The following is a 22514-nucleotide window of genomic DNA, read 5'->3' as shown; positions in this document are numbered from 1 at the left end:
GAGAGAGAGAGAAAGTGAGAGAGAGAGAGAAAGAAAGAGAGAGAGAGAGAGAAAGAGAGAGAGAGAGAGAGGAAGAGATATAGAGAAAGAGAGAGAGAAAGAAAGAGAGAGAGATAAAGAGAGATAAAGAGAGATAAAGAGAGAGAGAGAGATAAAGAGAGAGAGAGAGATAAAGAGAGAGAGAGAAAGAGAGAAAGAGAGAGAGAGAGAAAGAAAGAGAAAGAGAGAGAGAAAGAGAGAGAAAAAGAGACAGAAAGAGAGAGAGAAAGAAAGAGAGAAAGAGATATAGAGAGAGAAAGAGAGAGAAAGAAAGAGAGAGAGAAAGAGAGAGAGAAAGAGAGAGAGAGAGAAAGAAAGATAAAGAGAGAGAGAGAGAGAAAGATAGAGAGAGAGAAAGAGAGAAAGAGAGAGAGAGAGAGAGAGAAAGACAGAGAGAGACAGAGAAGTTGAAATTTTTAATTTAATTTAATTCATTTGATTTATAAGCTGCCCAACTCCTCTCGGAGTCTGGGCGTCATACAACAATTTAAAACAATATAAAAAACAATTTAAAACCCCTAAAAGATGAATCATTCCTATCCTCTTGGCTGGAGCTCGAGGGTATAGCTCATCATTTATAACTTCTTAGAGTCTTAGAATCTTATCAGAATAACTTTAATTAAAACTACAACTTTGCAAGTTTTGGTAAACTTCATAAAACCTTTCATTAACCTTGACAAAAATTCAAAACACACTGGATTCAGCACTGATGTGTTAGGTCCCACAGAATTGGTCTCCTCCGGGTCCCGTCAACTAAACAATGTCGTTTGGCGGGACCCAGAGGAAGAGCCTTCTCTGTGGCGACTCCGACCCTCTGGAGTCAGCTCCCTCCAGAGATTAGAACTGCCCCCACCCTCCTTGCCTTTCGTAAACTCCTCAAAACCCACCTCTGTCGTCAAGCGTGGGGGAACTGAGACATCTCCCCCTGCCTATGTAGGGGTTTTTTTGTGTATGATATGACTGTATAGAAACATAGAAACATAGAAGTGTGACGGCAGAAAAAGACCTCATGGCCCATCTAGTCTGCCCTTATACTATTTTCTGTATTTTATCTTAGGATGGATATATGTTTATCCCAGGCATGTTTAAATTCAGTTACTGTGGATTTATCTACCACGTCTGCTGGAAGTTTGTTCCAAGGATCTACTACTCTTTCAGTAAAATAATATTTTCTCACGTTGCTTTTGATCTTTCCCCCAAATAACTTCAGATTATGTCCCCTTGTTCTTGGGTTCACTTTCCTATTAAAAACACTTCCCTCCTGAACCTTATTTAACCCTTTAACATATTTAAATGTTTCGATCATGTCCCCCCTTTTCCTTCTGTCCTCCAGACCAGTGTTTCCCAACCTTTTTGGAGCCGCGGCACATTTTTCATATTTTCAAAATCCTGGGGAACATGGAGGGGGGGGGCGCTAAAAAAAGTTTGGACAAAAAAAATCTCTCTTCCTCCCTTTCGCTCTATTTCTCTCTCCCCCCCTCTTGCCTTCCTTCTTTGGGGCCCAGCAGGAGAGCGCCAGAAACCGCGGCATCGGGCAGGAGCGGAGAGGTCAGAGGCACCGCAGCGCCCCGCCCAGGCGGCACACCTGGCTGTGTGTCGCGGCACACTAGTGTGCCGCGGCACACCGGTTGGGAAACGCTGCTCCAGACTATACAGATTGAGTTCATTAAGTCTTTCCTGATCAGTTTTATGCTTGAGACCTTCCACCATTTTTGCAGCCCGTCTTTGGACCCGTTCAATTTTGTCAATATCTTTTGTAGGTGAGGTCTCCAGAACTGAACACAGTATTATTCCAAGTGTGGTCTCACCAGCATTCTATATAGCGGGATCACAATCTCCCTCTTCCTGCTTATTATACCTCTAGCTATGCATCCAAGCATCCTACTTGCTTTTCCTACCGCCCGACCACACTGCTCACCCATTTTGAGACTGTCAGAAATCACTACCCCTAAATCCTTCTCTTCTGAAGCTTTTGCTAACACAGATCTATGCCAATACAATACTCAGATTGAGGATTCCTTTTCCCCAAGTGCATTATTTTACATTTGGAAACATTAAACTGCAATTTCCATTGCTTTGACCATTTATCTAGTAAAGCTAAATCATTTACCATATTACAGACCCCTCCAGGAATATCAACCCTATTGCACACTTTAGTGTTCTGAAGAATCGCTTTGTATCGCCAATTCTGTACTAGAGGTAGTATAGAAAATGGAAGTCACATTCTAAAATATTGAAAGTTTTTTTAGCCAAACGCCTTCTTCTAACAAGGCAGCAACACCAAAGAAATAAAATTATAATGCTTACCTTTGATCCACAAACACAAATTTTCCATCCACGGCGAAGCGGGTTACAAATTCAGTGGGCTTGACTTTAATCTCAGAGCTTTTTTGGGGAATGGTGTAAGGGTGCAAGCGTCCAATTGCCACCAGGCAGTTGAAATTGCCCCTCTCTTTGTCCGTGTCTTCTTCAATTCCCACCTCGTTCGTGGACCAGCTTTTCAGGTAACCGGTGCAATGAATGGTACAGTACTTTTTATGATCTAGTAGAGTCCAAACAGAAAAGATTATTTTGATTTTTCTTTCCTGAGGCTGGCAGGAGCAGTAAATCTATGCAGGAGGCTACGACATTTATCAGCTAAGATTCAGTTTTTAAGGCGTAATTCAATGTATTTGATCCAAGGAATTTTGTAATTTTACAAAACGTTGCGGCACATACATACATAAGCATACATGAGCCATGAGGGTGCAGTGGTTAGAATACAGGATTGCAGGCTAACTCTGCCCACTGCCAGCAGCTCGATCCTGACTGGTTCATGGTTGACTCCAGCGTTCCCCGTAAGCTGCGTACGTGCGCACGTGCGCCCCCCCCCCAAAAAAACCCCGTGCACCCTTTTCCACAAGCGCGCACTCCCCATCCCCCTGCCAGCCCGCGGGGGGGGGTCTGGGGGCGGGGAGGTGCCGGCAGTAGGGGGAAAGGGAGCCGCGGCCGCCCCTGCCTCCCCACAGTGCCTCCGGCCCCCTCGCGCCCCTGGCCTCTCAGCCCTGCCCCCCGCCCGCCCGATCCACCCCCCTCTCCTCCTCTGCCGCCCCCTGCCTTGGGGCGCGACTTCTACCGCAGCAGTGGCCGCTGCGGCTTCTCCTTGGGATGAAAGCGCTCCCAGCCAGGGGGCTGCAAGAGAGGGCTTTCTCCGTGCGCTTCGGGAATGCCCGCCCCGCTCCTCTCGCAGCCCCTTCGCTGGGAGCGCTTTCGTCCCGGACTTTGAGCAAGGGGGCTGCAGTAGAGGCAGGGCAGGTGTTCCCCAAGCATTCGGAGAAAGCGCTCTCGCAGCCCCCTTGCTGACAGAGAGAGGGGGGGGGAGAGAGAAAGTAAGTGAGAAAGAGAGAGAGAGAGAAAGGGGGAACAGAGATAGCAAGAGAGAGAAGAGAAAGAAAGAAAGAGATAGAAAGAAAGAGTGAGAGAGAAAGAAAGAAAGCAATAGAAAGAGAGAAAGAAAATGAGAGAGAGAGAAAGAGAGAGAGAGAACAAGAGGGGGAGAGAGATAGAAAGAGAGGGAGAGAGAAAGTGAGAAAAAGAGAGAGAGAGCAAGAGGGGGAGAGAGAAAGAGAGAGAAATGACTCTTGATTTAAAGCATATGGTAAAAAGCACCCAAATAATAACAGAGAAAAATAACCCCAGCCATTTGTGTGTGTGTGTGAACTCTTGAACCATTTCCAATAGCTCACCTGTTATTGGAAATGGTTCAAGAGTTCACACACACACACACACACACACACACGCACAAGGGGGGAGGAGACAGGGATGGAAAAAGAGGAGAAGATAGTAATAATAGTAATAGATTTTGGTTTTGTTTTATTATTAATTTCTTTTAATAAAAAAAGAAGGGATTTTTTTCTTGTTTGTTTATCTATCTATCTATCTATCTATCTATCTATCTATCTATCTATCTATCTATCTATCTATTTATACTTGTATGCCACCCAGTCCCAAAGGGACTGTCGCTCAAACACTATACTTTTCCACCCACACCGAAAAAAAATTAGAGGGAACATTGGTTGACTCAGTCTTCCTTGGACCCAGATTGTATTTATAATTTATTTCATCCCTTTGTTTGTATGTTTGCGTTTGTTTATGCTTTATGTTTTAATTGTCAATAAACAATAAAAATTATTTTTTAAAAAACATTTCAACAATACCTTTCTTTTTTGAGTCGGACGAGGGCTCCTTCTCCTCCTTGATGGTGTTTTTGGTGTACTTGATGCGGCAAAAAAACGAACGGCGAGCCCCCGAGTGCAGCCGAGAAGATCCCGCTTGGAAATCCATGTGAACTTGCAAGCCCGCTTTTCGAGTCGCGCCGGAGCAGAAGATACCAACATACGGTTTGTAACAGAGCTTATTGAATATTTGGTAACACTATGACCCAATCCAACTGTCCCAGACCAACAAAAGACAAGCACAGTTTTTGAAAATAAATAAATAAATAAACAGATAGATGAAAAGACAGAAACCAGTGCTCATACAGTCACATCGAGGTTCGATTACTGCAACGCTCTCTACATGGGGCGACCTTTGAAAAGTGTTCGGAAACTTCAGATCGTGCAGAATGCGGCCGCGAGAGCCATCGTGGGGCTTCCTAGATTCGCCCACGTTTTGCAACACTCCGCGGCCTGCACTGGCTGCCGATCGGTTTCCGGTCACAATTCAAAGTGTTGGTAATGACCTTTAAAGCCCTACATGGCATTGGGCCAGAATATATCCGGAACCGCCTTCTACCGCACAAATCCCAGTGGCCGATAAGGTCCCACAGAGTGGGTCTTCTCCGGGTCCCGTCGACCAAACAATGTCATTTGGCGGGCCCCAGGGGAAGAGCCTTCTCTGTGGTGGCCCCGGCCCTCTGGAATCAACCCCCCCCAGAGATTAGAATGGCCCCCACCCTCCTTGTCTTTCGCAAATTACTCAAGACCCACCTTTGTTGCCAGGATATTCCTTCCCCTAGGCCATTACAAGTTATGTACGGTATGTTTGTGTGTATGTTTGGTTTTTATAATAAGGGTTTTTAGTTGTTTTATTAAATTGGATTGTTACATGTTGTTTTTTATCACTGTTGTTAGCCGCTCCGAGTCTGTGGAGAGGGGCGGCATACAAATCCAATCAATCAATCAATCAATAAATAAAAGGGGCTGGTACCCAGCTTTGGCAAATTATCACGAGAAATTTGGCAATCGTTGTCTAGATTAAATGCAGGCCCGGTTGTGGGCTTTCCAAAATGTGGTCACATGACTGAGTGGGGTGGGGGTAGGGTTCAGTATTGGGTTCCTACCGGGAGGGGGACTAACGGCATTCGGGTAGCGAAAATGGAGCTGTGCACGCAGTCCACGGTCACATGACCATCAAGCCACTCCCACCTGGTCACATGGTCAGTAAGCCACACCCATAAAATAAGCCGCGTCGACAGTGCAGTAGTTAAAAAATTTTCAGCCCTTCGCTGCCCCCGCCTGATACACAGTATTCATTTCTGTATTCAAAAACATGCACAATTTATTGATTTATTTTTATTCATTTCTATCCAGAAGCATTCGAATGTTCGAGACTGGGCTGATAACGCACGGCGGGGAAAATACTCTTACGAATTTGATTGTGGATGTCATACTTACTTTTGGTATCGATCAGTTTTTCCCTGGGGGAAGCATCGGAAGAGGAGAGCTGCTCCTTGACTTTGGCCACATCCTTCAGGTGGAGGTAGTCAAAAAGGCTTTGGCCGGTCAGCTGGGCCTGAGGGAAGACAACGGGGTAAAATGACTAATCCCACCTTGTTGGCCAACTCAGTCAACGAAGCAGAGAAAAACCCAGGAGTATAATGTTTGAATGATTAAATAATTCCAACACCATTATTATCTTTTCAATTCATTTGGGGATTTATAGGTGTTGTTTTAATAGTAGCAGTAATTTTATTACAGTCACAAATCAACATGGGTAGGGTAGAGTAGGGCACGGTGGTAGAGAAGAATAGAATAGAATAGAATAATGGAATGAATAGAATGGAATAGAGAATAGTATAGTATATAGAATTGGAATATAATAGAATGTAGAGTGTGGAATAGAAAATAGAATAGAATAGAATAATGGAATGAATAGAATGGAATAGAGAATAGTATAGTATATAGAATTGGAATATAATAGAATGTAGAATGTGGAATAGAAAATAGAATAGAATAGAATAATGGAATGAATAGAATGGAATAGAGAATAATATAGCATATAGAATTAGAATAGAATAGAATATAGAATGTAGACCGTGGAATATAGAATAGAACAGAACGGAATAGAATATAAAAATAGAATAGAATAGAATATACAATAGGATCGGAATATAGAATAGAATAGAATGAGAATAGAATTTAGAATAGAATAGAATGTAGAACATAGAATAGAATAGAACAGAATAAAATAGAATAGAAATATAGAATAGAATAGAATGTAGAATAGAGAAGAGTAGAATAGAATATACAATCAGATAAAATACAATCAAATATAATAGAATTGAATATAGAACATAGAATAGAATGCAATAGAAATATAGAAACATAGAAGACTGACGGCAGAAAAAGACCTCATGGTCCATCTAGTCTGCCCTTATACTATTTTCTGTATTTTATCTTAGGATGGATCTATATTTATCCCAGGCATGTTTCAATTCAGTTCCTGTGGATTCTTCCTTCCTTCCTTCCCTTCCCTCCTTCCTTCCTTCCCACCCTTCCTTCCTTCTTTTTCTTCCTTCCTTCCTTCTTTCGTTCCTCCCTTCCTTCCTCATTCATAGAAACATAGAAGTCTGACGGCAGAACAAGACCTCCTGGTCCATCTAGTCTGCCCTTATAATATTTCCTGTATTTTATCTTAGGATGGATCTATGTTTATCCCAGGCATGTTTCAGTTCAGTTACTGTGGATTTATCTACCACGTCTGCTGGAAGTTTGTTCCAAAGATCTACTACTCTTTCAGTAAAATAATATTTTCTCATGTTGCTTTTGATCTTTCCCCCAACTAACTTCATATTTTGTCCCCTTGTTCTTGTGTTCACTTTCCTATTAAAAAAATATATAGAATAGAAATATAGAATAGAATAAAATAGAATACAGAACAGACTAGAATAGAATGACAATTTAACAATTGGTGGTGACTGTTGGTGGGCCTGTCAGTCAAAGTCTGCCTAATTAAGTATAACAAAATTTACCTACATAATAGTACATTAAAAAAAAATAAGATCAGTGTTTCCCGTATATTTCATCAGGTTTATGAAGACGGGTCCGTGAGTCCTTACAAAAGGACAGTGCAATATAATTTCAATTAAGTAGAAACGTTTTTTCTAAGCCCTGGTATTTCCTTTTCAATCAATGCGCGTCAGATATTTCCATGCTTTAACCCTGAGTCCCGTGGGCCCATGAATCCATTTGATGCTGGCTCTTCTGCCCACAGCAAGGCACCTGGGTGACATTTTACCATGAATTCAAGGTTATTGATAGAAGGGTTTTAAACGCTAGGCTACCTACGGGGTCATAATTCAGTATCTTGGAAACCGATTCGGAAACAAACAGGATTTTCCCTCGGTCACATCCAACCACGAAGAGGAAGCCATCGGCCACCTACAGATCAAGGAGACAAAATATAAAACCGTCAGGGATACAACAAGCAGGCAGTCCTGGAGTAAGATGTCAAGTCAGGAATAGAAGAAAGAGGCATTAAAATATAGTGGTACCTCTACTTACCAACGTAATTCGTTCCGTGACCAGGTTCTTAAGGAGAAAAGTTTGTAAGAAGAAGCAATTTTTCCCATAGGAATCAATGTAAAAGCAAATAATGCGTGCGATTGGAGAAACCACAGGGAGGGTGGAGGCCCTCTTTCCTCCCAGGAGATTCCTAGAGAGGCCCCACGGAGGCTTCTCCCTGCCTTTTCTGGCCCTGTTTCCTCTCAGGAGATTCCTAGAGGCCCCATGGAGGCTTCTCCCCACCTTTTCTGGCTGTTTCCTCCAGGAGATTCCTACAGAGGCCCCACGGAGGCTTCTCCCTGCCTTTTCTGGCCCTGTTTCCTCCAGGAGATTCCTAGAGAGGCCCCATGGAGGCTTCTCCCTGCCTTTTCTGGCCCTGTTTCCTCCCAAGAGATTCCTAGAGAGGCCCCATGGAGGCTCCTCCCTGCCTTTTCTGGCCCTGTTTCCTCCAGGAGATTCCTAGAGAGGCCCCATGGAGGCTTCTCCCTGCCTTTTCTGGCTCTGTTTCCTCCCAAGAGATTCCTAGAGAGGCCCCATGGAGGCTTCTCCCTGCCTTTTCTGGCCCTGTTTCCTCCCAGGAGATTCCTAGAGAGGCCCCACGGAGGCTTCTCCTCACCTTTTCCAGCCCTGTTTCCTCCCAGGATATTCCTAGAGAGGCCCCACGGAGGCTTCTCCCTGCCTTTTCCGGCCCCTAAGGGTATGGTCAGGTACGCAGAACTGGTAGAAAAATTCTGAATCCCCGTTGAATATGTACTGTTTATATAGTAGATAATGTCTATTTTTGTGTGCCTGTGTGTAATATGTATGTACACATATGGCTTATGTGCATAGAATTAAATAGTATGTTTTGGATGTTGTGATTTGTGATTTAGTTTAGTTCATTTATTTATTCCTTCAATGGCATTACAATTTTAATTAAAACTGATTTGTGACAGTCTAGCTCATTTATTTATTCCATAAATAGTGTTAAAATTTTAAATAAAATTAATCTGTGATTTAATTTAGTTCATTCATTTATTCCTTCAATGGTATTAAATGTTTAATTAAAACTGATTTGTGACAGTCTAACTCATTTATTTATTCCCTAAACAGTGTTCAACTTTTAAATAAAACTAATGTGCAATTTAGTTTAAGTTCATTTATTTATTCGATGGTATTACATTTTTTATTAAAACTGATTTGTCACTCATTTATTTATGGAGAGGGGCTGCATACATATCTAATAAATTATTATTATTATTATTATTATTATTATTATTATTATTATTATTATTATTATTATTTATTCCGTAATCAGAGGTCTTCAAACTTGGCAATTTTAAGACTCGTGGACTTCAACTCCCAGAATTCTCCAGCCAGCAAAGCTGGATGTTGAAGTCCACAAGTTTTAAAGTTGTCAAATTTGGGGAACCCTGCCCCAAATAGTGTTAAAATTTTAACTAAAGATAATCTGTGATTGAATCCAGCAAGCATTTTACTAAATTGTAGTTGACTTGCACCTTCATCTGAAAACTTTTAAAGTCCCAATTAGATGCAACATCAAACTTTAAGTCCTGTTTTGAAATAAGAGGAGTACAAATTAAGACATTTCAAATGTGAAAGCATTCAGACAAGAGTTTAAAAAGGCTTATCCCAATTTTTTTTTAAAAGGAAGAATTGGAATATTATTTCACCTGGCAGCTTTTAAGCTTGTAATACTTTTCATATTCAGAATATTTCCAGATGCAGAATGGAGCCATCTCTAAGGAGTCCGTTCGGAGTTCACAAAGGGACATTTGCACAATGATGTTGATGAATAGTTTTGAACCTGGGATCTTCATGGCACCGGACCAGGATATCTCCGGGACCGCCTTCTGCCGCACGAATCCCAGCGACCAGTTAGGTCCCACAGAGTTGGCCTTCTACGGGTCCCGTCAAGTAAACAATGTCGTTTGGCGGGACCCAGGGGAAGAGCCTTCTCAGTGGCGGCCCCGACCCTCTGGAACCAACTCCCCCCAGAGATTAGAACTGCCCCCACCCTCCTAGCCTTTCGTAAGCTCCTTAAAACCCACCTCTGTCGTCAGGCATGGGGGAATTGAGACTTTCCCTTCCCCTAGGCTTATAAAATTTATGCATGGTATGTCAGTATGTATGATTGGTTTTTAAATTGGGGTTTTAAATTAACTTAAACTTAAATATTAGATTTGTTTACATTGTACTATTACTGCTGTGAGCCGCCCCGAGTCTGCGGAGAGGGGCGGCATACAAATCTGATTAATAAATAAACAAAATAAATATTGACTACTATGCAGGTGTAAACACTGTGGTAGAAGGCAAACGCTGTTTGCAGAAAGAGCAGGTCTCTCTCTCTCCACCTTTCATTTACCTTAAGGATGAGATGTTGAAGTTCATCGTCCTGCAAAAACCAAGGCTTATATCTAACTTCTGAGTAAGAACCAGTGGAACCTGCAGGAAGGAGGAAGGGAAGAAGGCAAGAGGGAGGGAGGGAAGGAGGAAGGAAGGAAAAGGAGGAAGGTGAGGAGAAGGGGGCAGGAAGGGAGAAGGAAGATGGAGGGAGGGAGGAAAGGAAAGGAAGGAAGAAGGTGAGAGGGAGGGAGGGAAGGAAGGAAGGAAGGAAGAAAAAGAAAGGGAGGAAGGTGAGGAGAAGGGAGGGAAGAATGGCAGAAGGAAGGAGGCAAGGAGGGAGGGAAAGAAAAAAAGGAAGAAGGTGAGAGGGAGGGAGGGAAGGAAGGAAACGGAGCAAGGTGAGGAGAAGGGAGGGAGGGAGGAAGCATAGAAGGAAAGGAAGAATGTAAGAGGGAGGAAGGGAAGGGAGGGAAGGAGGGATGGAGGAAGGGAAGAAAGAAAAAGAAAAGAAGGAAGGTGGAGAGAAGGGAGGGAGGGGGGAAGGAAGGAAGGACGGAGGGATGGAAAGAAAGGAAGAAGGTGAGAGGGAGGGAGGGAGGGAAGGAAAGGAAGAAATCAAGAGGGAGGAAGGAAAGGAAGGAAGGAAGAAAAAAGAAAGAAAGGAAAGAAAGAAAGGGAGGAAGGTGAGGAGAAGGGAGGGAGGAATGGCGGAAGGAAGGAGGCAAGGAGGGAGGGAAAGAAAAAAAAGGAAGAAGGTGAGAGGGAGGGAGGGAAGAAAGGAAGGAAAGAAAATGAGGAAGGTGAGGCAGAAGGGAGGGAGAGAGGAAAAGGAAGAAGGCAAGAAGAAGGGAGGGAAGAACGAAGGAAGAGGCTACTTAATTAACAAAAACAAATTCAGACACAAGCACTTATTAGAACTCAGAACTTATTAGAAATCACTTTTCTTGTAAGGACCACCAATAAATTTAAATGGCGTGAAATCCCTTTTATGGAAAACCCACTTCTGATCTTTTCCCCAACTAACTTCAGATTGTGTCCCCTTGTTCTTGTGTTCACTTTCCTATTAAAAACACTTCCCTCCTGGACCTTATTTAACCCTTTAACATATTTAAATGTTTCGATCATGTCCCCCCTTTTCCTTCTGTCCTCCAGACTCTACAGATGGAGTTCATGAAGTCTTTCCTGATACGTTTTATGCTTAAGACCTTCCACCATTCTTGTAGCCCGTCTTTAGACCCCTTCAATTTTATCATTAATAATTTTATCATTTTCTACTTGCCTTTCATTGATTTTAAATGCTGCACAGCCATTCTTAATACGGTGAGTTTGTCCAGCTTACGAGCCACCGGACTGCACTGAGGTATCATAGTTGATAATTCTTCTATCAGGTTATTCATTTTGTCTCGTCTTCTTTTCTCTGTTTGGCTGTGAGTTTCCCTAAAGGAAAAAAAGACCAAAATATATTTTCCTATTAAAATAATCTCTCTCCCAACAGCACTAAAATATGGTTAGATCTACAAGTTTGGCTTGGTTGGTGTTTGGGGTGGAGTTTATTACGTGCTATATTATTTGGATTTTTGGATATTTTTATTCCTTTTTCTTTCTTTTTTTCTCTTTTGGATACATAAGAACTTATTCTTTTTGCTTTTTAATTTTTTAATTTCTTTTCTTTTTTCTTTCTTTTCTTTTTTTCTTTTAATTTGGTGGCGAATTAAATGCGATTTGGATTCAGATTAAGAAAAACCTGAAGATTTGTATTGTCTTGTGCTTTTTTTTTCTTTTCTCTCTCCCTGTGGGTTTGATTTTTTTATTTTTCCTTGATTTTTGGTTCTTTTTCTTGGGCCGCCCAAGAGGGGGACAATATTGGGATTATAAATTGCATTATTTTGTTTGTTTTTTAATTTTATATACAAATATGAATTACATACAAGAATACACACACAGCTTTAAAAACAAGAGAGATGACCTTGCTATCTCTTTATTTATTTATTTTTATTTATTTATTTATTTATTTATTTATTTATTTAGATTTGTATGCCGCCCCTCTCCGCAGACTCGGGGAGGCTCACAACAAAGTGAAAAACAATTTATAACAAATCTAAATTTCTACTGAAAACATTTTTAAAAAACCCATTTTCTAAACACGCATACATACACACATACCATTCATAAATTGTATATGCCCGGGGGAGATGTCTCAGTTCCCCCATGCCTGACAACACAGGTGGGTCTTAAGGAGCTTACGAAAGGCAAGGAGAGTAGGGGCAGTTCTAATCTCCGGGGGGAGTTGGTTCCAGAGGGTCGGGGCCGCCACAGAGAAGGCTCTTCCCCTGGGGCCCGCCAACCGACATTGTTTAGTTGACGAGACCCAGAGAAGGCCAACTCTGTGGGACCTAATCGGTCGCTGGGATTCGTGCGGCAGCAGGCGGTCTCGGAGATATTCTGGTCCAGTGCCATGAAGGGCTTTAAAGGTCATAACCAACACTTTGAATTGTGACCGGAAGTTGATCGGCAACCAATGCAGACTGTGGAGTGTTGGTGAAACATGGGCATACCTAGGTAGGCCCATGACTGCTCTCGCAGCTGCATTCTGCACGATCTGAAGTTTCCAAACACTGTAGAGAGCCATGTAGAGAGCATTGCAGCCCCATGTAGAGAGCATTGCAGTAGTCGAACCTCGAGGTGATGAGGGCATGAGTGACTGTGAGCAGTGAGTCCCGGTCCAGATAGGGCCGCAACTGGTGCACCAGGCGAACCTGGGCAAACGCCCCCCTCGCCACAGCTGAAAGATGGTTCTCTAATGTGAGCTGTGGATCGAGGAGGACGCCCAAGTTGCGGACCCTCTCCGAGGGGGTCAATAATTCCCCCCCCAGGGTGATGGACGGACAGATGGAATTGTCCTTGGGAGGCAAAACCCACAGCCACTCCGTCTTATCCGGGTTGAGTTTGAGTCTGTTGACACCCATCCAGGCCCCAACAGCCTCCAGACACCGGCACATCACTTCCACTGCTTCGTTGACTGGACATGGGGTGGAGATGTAAAGCTGGGTATTAATTAGGTGTTTTAACTCAGTGTTTCCCAACCTTGGCAACTTGAAGATATTTGGACTTCAACTCCCAGAATTCCCCAGCCAGCTTGGGAAACACTGTTTTAACTTATGCATTTCTAAATTATTTGCAGATTTTCATATTGATATCATATATACTTCTACAGTTTAACTCTATTTCTCGTGATAATCATAATAGAGAGTTGAATTAATAATAAAGACTTAATTATTAATAAGAAATAAAAATCATTCCGAATCAAATTAATTAATTAATTAATTTTTCCCCATATATAAATTGCATTTGGATTACAAATTTGGTGGATTACAATAGCAAGATACTGGTTCAAGGCATCACAAGGTGAAGAAAACAACAACACATCTGTCTTCAATGGCATCTTCAGCAACTTTTAGTCTGGCAACTCAAAGAACATTGAATACTACGGCTTATCAAGAGAAGGTGAATACTACGCAACTGGAATTTTAAAATATGCTGATTTTAAAGAAAGAATTGGTGGAATAGAGGGAGGAGCAAAAACAAGTTAAAGAGATTCAAAAAGTGGAAGAAAAAGCAGAACCAATAGAAAAAAGAGTGGAAGAATTGGATGATAGACTTTCACCAACAAAAACCAAGAAAAAACATTATTTCTTTAGAGATGGATAGAGCAGATTATTATCAAAGATAGCCAAAATTAATGCTAAGTTTTAATTTTCCTTGGGAAAATAAATTGTCTAATTTGTAGTTACCTGAAATACTTAATTTTCACATGCTCCTCGTCTTCACTCCTATGAAAAAGGATTAAAATTAAATGTAATGCAACAATATAATAATAATAATAATAATAATAATAATTTATTAGATTTGTATGCCGCGCCTCTCCGAAGACTATACACAAAGGATATATCCTTTGTGTATAAAATTTCCCCCAAAATTTTTCTTCCATGGTGCCAGAAAAAAATATTTCTTTCTATTTATATCAATGAAATATACTGTTATCAATTGGCATGAATAAATATTTGAGTAATCATTAAAACTGGGGATTTGATTAACAGAATTAGGGAAGCTGAAAAGTGTTTTAATTTTAATTAAGAGTTTGAGAGTAACACAAGTATTGAAAAGCAGAGAAATTTCAATCAATTACAATAGGAGATAGTCCTCGACTTACACATATATAAGTAAGTCTGGAATTATAGTCATAATTGTGTGTGTGTACTATAGTCCTTTTAGATAGACTTTTTCAAATGTTACTAAAAAACCAGTCATAAAATGAAATTTGGAGTTTTTCACTTCTATTATTTTACTCAGTTAGATTATCATTACTTCTTCCAATCAACTAACCACCATTTAACTTGGGTTTGTCTGAATGATATACATTGAAAATTCTTTTGAACGTGGTTTGTTGGAGCGCATGCCCGTGGGTTCCAAAGTTTCAAATACTTTTAACCAGAAATAGTCATTTGTGACTGGAATATTGTATAGAAAAATAGTAACATACATAATGATGGGATTATATGTATAATAAAATGTAAATTGAAAAAGAGGGATAAATATGTTAGCAATATGTACATAACTGGTTAGGTTTGATTATATAAAACAAACCAACAAGGTCTGCTTAAATGTACAGTATTTGTTAGTACGAGGTACATGGTTGTTAGGGCTTGCCATTGTAAACTACCTATTGTAGTCTCTTGAACTATCACTTTAAATATTTTGGGCTGGTTCGCCATAAGAGGGCGCCAGTACTCCTTCCTTCAATGATGCTTTATCGCTCATTCGCTTTTGCTTTGCCTTGAGGGGGGAGTGTACTTGCTTAGTGCTTGTGTTTGCTTAGTGCTTGTTATGGATTGTTTCTATTTTGTATATATGTAAATAATACTTATTAAGCATAACTAAGTCTGTGTCTTTGTCTTTGTCTTTGCCACACATCCATATTCTGTTAAAATTCTCTGCTCAGTGTATGTCAAAGGTCTCATAGCTTAGCTATACCGAGACATACCAACAGTATTGAAACACTATTGCTTTAAGAGTTAGTGTTACGGATGGCCACCAGAGGGAGCCAGAAACTTAGTTCTCTCTCTCTGCTATTTGTATTATGTTTTCTGTGACTGTTGTAGTGGGAACTGTGTGTTAACTACTGGTTTATGTATTTGTAAGCTGAACAGGTAAGACTTATAGTATTGTATATGTATTGACTGATTTAACTGTTTATGACTAGGACTGTTCTTGGCTACAATATTTGTCAAAGTAAATAATATTTTATACACTTGATGTATCTAGATTGTATTACTTAACCATCTGCCTAACTAACCATAACCCTGAATTCATATATCCGTGAATTCTGCCTAACCATTTTAACATGTTTTGAAAAATGTAGAGAATTTCAGCTAACAGATTTTACTTAATGTCGTATATGTAACTCAGACAAGAAGGTAAATTCATTGCATTCTTTTTTAAAGAAAAGATAAAATATTGTACCTGCTCTGCAGATCATCGCCTTCAGTGTCACAGGTATATCTAAGGAAAGAGAATTTAAATTAATCAGAAGAATGAGAAATCGGTACAACGGAAAATAAATCATGATTTTGAAGATGGAGGAGTAATTGCCTGAATGTTGCTCCTAATAAATGATTGTATTTCTTTTGAAATTTGGCTCAAATACTCTTCAAGCCAATTATTCCGCCAGAGCAATTGCCGAAATGTTGCTCCTAATAAATGACTGTACTGTACTTCTTTCGAAACTTGCCTCGTGGCTCATGAATTAATTAGGGCATCTTTCGGAAACTTCACAGAAAGTCAACTTTACAACTGCATTAAACTCAAAAATAAAACTGTGAATGACGGTATGAAAATGAGCAATATCCCAATCCTCTTATTCCTTGCATATTATTATTATTATTATTATTATTATTATTATTATTATTAATAATAATAATAATTTATTTATTTATTTTATTAATTAGATTTCTAGGCCACCCTTCTCCTGAGACATCTATATCACTACCCCTAAATCCTTTTCTTCTGTGTTAGCAAAAACTTCAGAAGAAAAGGATTTAGGGGTAGTGATTTCTGACAGTCTCAAAATGGGTGAACAGTGCAGTCAGGCGGTAGGGAAAGCAAGTAGGATGCTTGGCTGCATAGCTAGAGGTATCACAAACAGGAAGAGGGAGATTGTGGTCCCGCTGTATAGAGCGCTGGTGAGACCAGATTTGGAATAATACTGTGTCCAGTTCGCCTACAAAAAGAGATGGATAAAATTGAAGGGGTCCAAAGATGGGCTACAAGAATGGTGGAAGGTCTTAAGCATAAAACGTATCAGGAAAGACTCCATGAACTCAATCTGTATAGTCTGGAGGACAGAAGGAAAAGGGGGGACAGGATCAAAACATTTAAATATGTTAAAGGGTTATATAAGGTTCAGGAGGGAAGTGTTTTTAATAGGAAAGTGGACACAAGAACAAGGGGACACAATCTGAAGTTAGTTGTGGGAAAGATCAAAAGCAACATGAGAAAATATGATTTGACTGAAAGAGTAGTAGATGCTTGGAACAAACTTCCAGCAGACGTGGTAGATAAATCCACAGTAACTGAATTTAAACATGCCTGGGATAAACATAGATCCATCCTAAGATAAAATACAGGAAATAGTATAAGGGCAGACTAGATGGACCCTGAGGTCTTTTTCTGCCGTCAGACTTCTATGTTTCTATGTTTCTATATGATAGAAAAATAATAAAATCAGCCCCAGGGCCTGTCTGATATTCCTCCTGCTTCAAGTTAAATTAATATCCACCCCAAAAACGCCAGCCAAGTTTCAAAATCCAACATCTGGAATAACAAACACATTTCAAGGCAAAGCAAAATTGATCCGGGGCGTCGTTTAACAACAAAAACAATGTAAACATTCACACTTACTGAGTATCGGAGTCGCTCCCTTTTCGCTTTCTAGGAAATTCTGCCGTAAATGAATTTATCGAAGGGGCCACAGGAGACATGACGTTTGAGGCTGCCAAAACAACAGCCTGGTTTGCTTCCCCGGGAAGATTATCTGAAAAGAGACCAAGAGCATCCAAGTTGAAAAGGGAAGGGATTCTGTTGGGATTAATTTGCTGAACTACAAGGGAAAAGAATATAGACTCCTAAATTATCTCTACATTGTTATTGCAGTATTTATAGAATAGAATAGAATAGAATAGAATAGAATAGAATGCTTTATTGGCCAAGTGTGATTGGACACAAAAGGAATTTGTCTTTGGTGCAGATGCTCTCAGTGGACATAAAAGAAATAATACATTTGTCAAGAATGGTAAGGTAGAAAACTTAATGATAGTACAAATAAGCAATCCAATCATATTAGGAACCAATCTATATAAATTGTAAGGATGCAAGTAACAAAGTTACAATTATACAGTCTTCTCCTTCTTCTTCTCCTCCTCCTCCTCTCCTCCTCCTCCTCTTCCTCTTCTTCTTCTCCTCCTCCTCCTCCTCCTCTTCTCCTCCTCCTCCTCCTCTCCTCCTCCTCCTCTTCCTCTTCTTCTCATCTTCTTCCTCCTCGTCACCAGGAGTTGCCAATACACTCCAATGCAACTCCTCTCCTCTCCCTGGATCTTGTTGTCTTGTTGTGAGCCGCCCCGAGTTTTCGGAGAGGGGCGGCATACAAATCCAAATAATAAATAAATAAATAAATAAAATCTCACAGAGTATTTTCCTACTCTGAAGCTTGGGGTTTGTTTAAAAAATCTGGCCAACTCCCTTCAAGACTTACCACCAATGACTTTTCTTGTACTTAACAACTTCCAAAATATTTGGGGGGGGGGGGGCTCCTGAATGAAAAGGAGAGGTGGGAGACTCCTTTTTTTTTTTAAAGGGCTCTTTTTATTTATGATTTTAATATTATTTTAGAACTTCCCTCTTTTGGAAGTTTTGGAAGGTAGGAAGGAAGAGCAAAGGAAGGAAGGGCAGGGGTGGAGAATGAGTCCCAGCTGGGGGGAAAATATTTACACAGAGAGAGAGAGAGAGGAAAGGAGGGATGCACACAGGAAAACAGAGAGAGACACACAGACAGACAGATAGAAAGAGACACACATACAGAGAGAGAGAGAGACAAAGACACACACACACACACAGAGAGAGAGCTGCACACAGGAAAACAGAGACAGACACACAGACAGACAGATAGAAAGAGACACACATACAGAGAGACAAAGACAGAGAGAGAGAGAAAAAGAGAGAGCGCTGCACACAGGAAAACAGAGACAGACACACAGAGAAAAACAGAGATAGACAGACAGACAAACAAAAAGACAGAGAGAGAGGGAGGGAGGGAAACACGCAGACACAGAGAGAAAAACAGAGATAGATGAGAAAGAGATAGAGAGGGAGGGAGGGAGGGAGAGACAGACAGACAGACAGACAGACAGACAGAAACATACAGAGAAAGAGACAGGCAGACACAGAGAGAAAAACAGAGACACAGACAGAAATAGAGAGAGAGAGACAGACAGAGGAAGAGATACATATATATACACACACACAAACAGAGAGAGAGAGAGAGAGAGAGTGAGAGAAACAAAGACAGACAGACAGAGAGCTTGGGAAGACGAAGCGAGCGCCAAGCGCAAAGGAAAGGAATGAACGCTCTCCTTCTCTTTCCCACTTATTCTTTGGTGCCCCTTGCCTTTCCCCACCACCAGCCGGGGAAGGGGGCTTCCAAGGACCTGAAGCTTTGGGGGAGGGGGGCTCCCCCCCCCCCTGCTCCTCTCCCTCCAACCACTCGGCCGGACGCTCCTACCTGGCGCTGCCCCCGCTCTCACCTGAGCCCTCGCCGGCCGCCTCCGCCATGGCCAAGGCTCCCCGGCGCAAAGGCGGCCGAGGCAGCGCTCCGGAGCCCCGGAGGCATGGAGGGGGAGTCCCCCCTCTTCCTCCTCCGACTGCAGCGGGGCAAGGAGGGCTCGGCGCACCCCGCACCTGCCCGGGATTTTTTCCGCCGCGCCAACGCCGCCTCCGCGCTGCGCCCTGCTCAGACCTGGCCGGAGCCAAGCGCGCTGCTTCTCGCGAGAGAGGCGGCTGCCTTTTAGTAGTGGGGGGGGGGGGGGGAGCAAAAGGGGCTGGGTGGGGGGGCCACGCGGGGACCCTCGCTCGCCACCCCAGGACAAGAGGCTTTTGCGCCGCGCTTTCCAAGCCGCCCAGAGCGATGCCAACGCGCCTGGCCCTCCGCCAGGGAATGCGCTTTTACGCCCCAGATGTTGCGCTTGGAGACCCCCGGGTCAAATACGCCCCTCCCTCACTCCGGCCCATTTGCAACTGGCGGTGCCTAGGCGAGCTCGGGGAGGAGGGGGCTTCGTTGCCGCTTCTTCCCACCCTCTTCTTTTCTCTCTTTCCTTTCTTTTCTTTTTTCTTCTCATTTCCTTTATTTTCCTTTCCTTCCTTTCCTTTCACCCTGTTTCCTTTTTCTTTCTTTTTTCCTCCTTCCCTTCCCTTCCCTTCCTTCCCTTTCTCCTCTTTTTATCTTCCTTTTCCTTTCCTTTCCCCTCTCTCCTCTCCCCTCCCTCCCTCCTTCCCTTTCTTTTCCTTTTTCCATCCCCTCCCCTCTTCTCTCCTCTTTCTCCTCTCCCCTTTCCTCTTTTTCCCTTCCCTTCTTTTCTCTCCTCTCTCTACTTTCTTTCCCTTTCCTCTTTTCCCCCTCCCCTCCTCTCCCTCTTCCCTTCCCTTCTATCCTTCCCTCCCCTCTCCCTCTTTCATCTCCTCTTCTTCCCTTTCTTTTCCTTTCCTCTTTTTCCCTTCCCTTCCCTCTCCTCTTTTCCCCTCCCCTCTTCTCCCTCTTTGCTTTCCTTCCCTTTCTTTCCCTTTATCCTCTGTGGGTGTGGCTTGATGGCCATGTGACTAGGTGGGAGTGGCTTGGTGATCATATGTTGGGGTGGCTTAAAGCTCATGTGACTGGCTTAAAGATGGCCAACTTGAGGTCACTCATGTCAAGGGTTTGGGTTAGGGTGCCTGGCCTCTCCTCGCCTCAAAGAGACACAATTTTCCTCTCTACACAACATCCACAATATACTACCATATTAAATTCTATGTGTGTATTCCATATGTGTGCATATGTTACACAAAAATATACATTATCTACTATACAAACTGTATATGTATGTACACACCTACGCACACACCGTTCTTCTAAAATCATACTCATTCAATCTCATTTACGGTGATAGGAAAAACAGACCCAGAACCTTAGTTCCCTCTAGGCTGAGCAGTGAGCAATCGCGCACTTAAAAATCATCATCAACTCAGAGTTTTCCAAACCTGCCCAGAAGCCGAGAGGGAAATTTTATTATTATTTCTGTGCCGCCCAGTCCCGAAGGGACTGTCGCTCAGACACTATACTTTTCCGCCCACCCCAAAAAAAAATTAGAGAGAACACTGCGAGAACCCAGGAGGAAAAAATAGGAAAAAAAAAAATCAAATTTTTTCTACTGGTTCTGCGTACCCGACTATACCCGTAGGAGCCCATCACTGCGTAAGGGGCCTTAAAAACAACCAAAGTCTACCTGATTTTTAAAAAGTGAAAGGAAAAAAGTTAAACAGAGTGGGCCTTCTCCAGGTCCTGTCGACTAAACAATGTCGTTTGGCGGGACCCAGGAGAAGAGCCTTCTCTGTGGCGGCCCTGACCCTCTGGAACCAGCTCCCCCCAGATATCAGAGTTGCCCCCACCCTCCTTGCCTTTCGCAAGCTCCTTAAAACCCACCTCTGTTGTCAGGCATGGGGGGATTGAAATTTCCCTTCCCCCTAGGCTTATAGAATTTATACATGGTATGCTTGTATGTATGAGTGGTTAAATTGGGGTTTTTAAGATTATTTTTAATATTAGATTTGTTCACATTGTCTTTTTTATTGTTGTTAGCCGCCCCGAGTCTTCGGAGAGCGGCAGCATACAAATCTAATAAATAATAATAATAATAATAATAATAATAATAATAATTATTATTATTATTATTGCTTCATTGTTGAGAATGAACTGGTGCCTTCGACATTTCTGTTGTTCATCTCTACACAATTCACTTTTATTTTCCCAAAGAGGTGATGTTGAAAGCCATTCTTCCGTGGGCTGTTGACTAAATACACAGCCTTTCATAAAACCCCAGCTGTGAAGACAATTTTTTTTAAAATTATAAATAAAGCTGCCCAGTGAGAAGGCCACCTCCGGCTTCAACGATTGCGGAGTTTTTATTACTTCTCTTTATTTCCTCCTATTTTATTGAAATAAATGAATCTTGGGCAGCGAGAAAAATGGGAAGAAAAAAAAACAGGTTTGGTAATAAAAACATCTATGGGACTTGCCTAGTCTTGCTGTTGTGAGTAATTTTTAAATCTGGAGATAATCTCTTTCTTTGTGCATCTAAATGCACAGGTAACCAGCATTTTATCCCCCAATTTGTATAAAATGTTCTAATGATTTCTCTTTTTTTTGACCATTGGGAGATAGGAATTCTTTTAAATACCTTGCATTTTTGGAAAAAGAATAACTGAGCAAATGAACGTGTAAATCTCTGCATGTTGCTTACAGAAATTGTTATTACACGTGAATAAATCGGTACCCCAAAGTCTTTAAAAGTGGACAAACATACACTTTCCTCTTTGACCCAAATCTTTTGAAATATACTGCTCAAAAAAATAAAGGGAACTCTCAAAGAACCCTCCCTAGATCTGAATGAAGGAAATATTCTCATTGAATCCTTTGTTCTGTACAAAGTTGAATGTGCACAACAGCAGGTGAAATTGATGGTCTATCAGTGTCGCTTCCTAAGTGAACAGTTTGATTTCACAGAAGTTTGATTGACTTGGAGTTATATTGTGTTGTTTAAGTGTTCCCTTTATTTTTTTTGAGTAGTATACAATACAGGAACGTTTGAGGGTGGTTTTTCACTGAGTCTTCAATCGTTCTTGAACTTGTCATTTAATATCCTAACCATTCTGTCTCTGATTTTTTTTCCCCCTTCCAGAATGGTTTCTTTAAATAAATGGATATAAACCAGAGGTTTTTTTGTTCCCGCAGTCTAGGGCTGGGTCACATTCATCTAATGGCTTGGATGGATGGAGAATTCTGGGAGTTGAAGACCACACCTCTTAAAAGCTTAAAAGGTCCATCTGGTGCTAATTTTTTAAGAGGACAAATTTTGAAGAACGCAGAAGAGATATACGGAAGAAGACTTATAACCAGGACTTCTTGATGCTCTCTTGAGCTTGGTTGTTTTGTTGAAGGTGTTTCGTGACCCATCTAGGTAACATCATCAATGCAGGCAGGCAGGAAAAGGAGGAGGAGGACTGTTA

At 41.7% G+C, this 22514-nt stretch overlaps 1 protein-coding gene across 3 annotated transcripts in view; it reads right to left on the bottom strand.

Annotated features, from left to right (window-relative positions):
- BMAL2 (basic helix-loop-helix ARNT like 2) overlaps positions 1–19391 on the bottom strand; it is a 34407-nt gene extending 15016 nt beyond the window's left edge. The window contains exons 1-10 of one of the 3 annotated variants that reach the window (XM_070755082.1): positions 19004–19391; positions 17106–17238; positions 15669–15707; positions 13940–13978; positions 11428–11585; positions 10168–10247; positions 7587–7679; positions 5694–5811; positions 4236–4379; positions 2347–2581 (exon numbers count right to left, since the gene is read on the bottom strand). In XM_070755082.1, coding sequence (XP_070611183.1) covers positions 2347–2581; positions 4236–4379; positions 5694–5811; positions 7587–7679; positions 10168–10247; positions 11428–11585; positions 13940–13978; positions 15669–15707; positions 17106–17238; positions 19004–19031 — 1067 coding nt within the window. In that variant the 5' untranslated portion in view covers positions 19032–19391. Of the gene's footprint in view, positions 1–2346; positions 2582–4235; positions 4380–5693; positions 5812–7586; positions 7680–10167; positions 10248–11427; positions 11586–13939; positions 13979–15668; positions 15708–17105; positions 17239–17591; positions 17643–18981 lie in introns of those variants that run through there. The other 2 variants (XM_070755085.1, XM_070755083.1) reach the window with 2 other exon arrangements.
- Positions 19392–22514: the final 3123 nt, after the last annotated feature.

Source organism: Erythrolamprus reginae, chromosome 6 (genome assembly GCF_031021105.1).
Source record: "Erythrolamprus reginae isolate rEryReg1 chromosome 6, rEryReg1.hap1, whole genome shotgun sequence".
NCBI classification, from domain to species: domain Eukaryota; kingdom Metazoa; phylum Chordata; class Lepidosauria; order Squamata; family Dipsadidae; genus Erythrolamprus; species Erythrolamprus reginae.
This window is presented reverse-complemented; position numbering and strand designations above follow the sequence as displayed.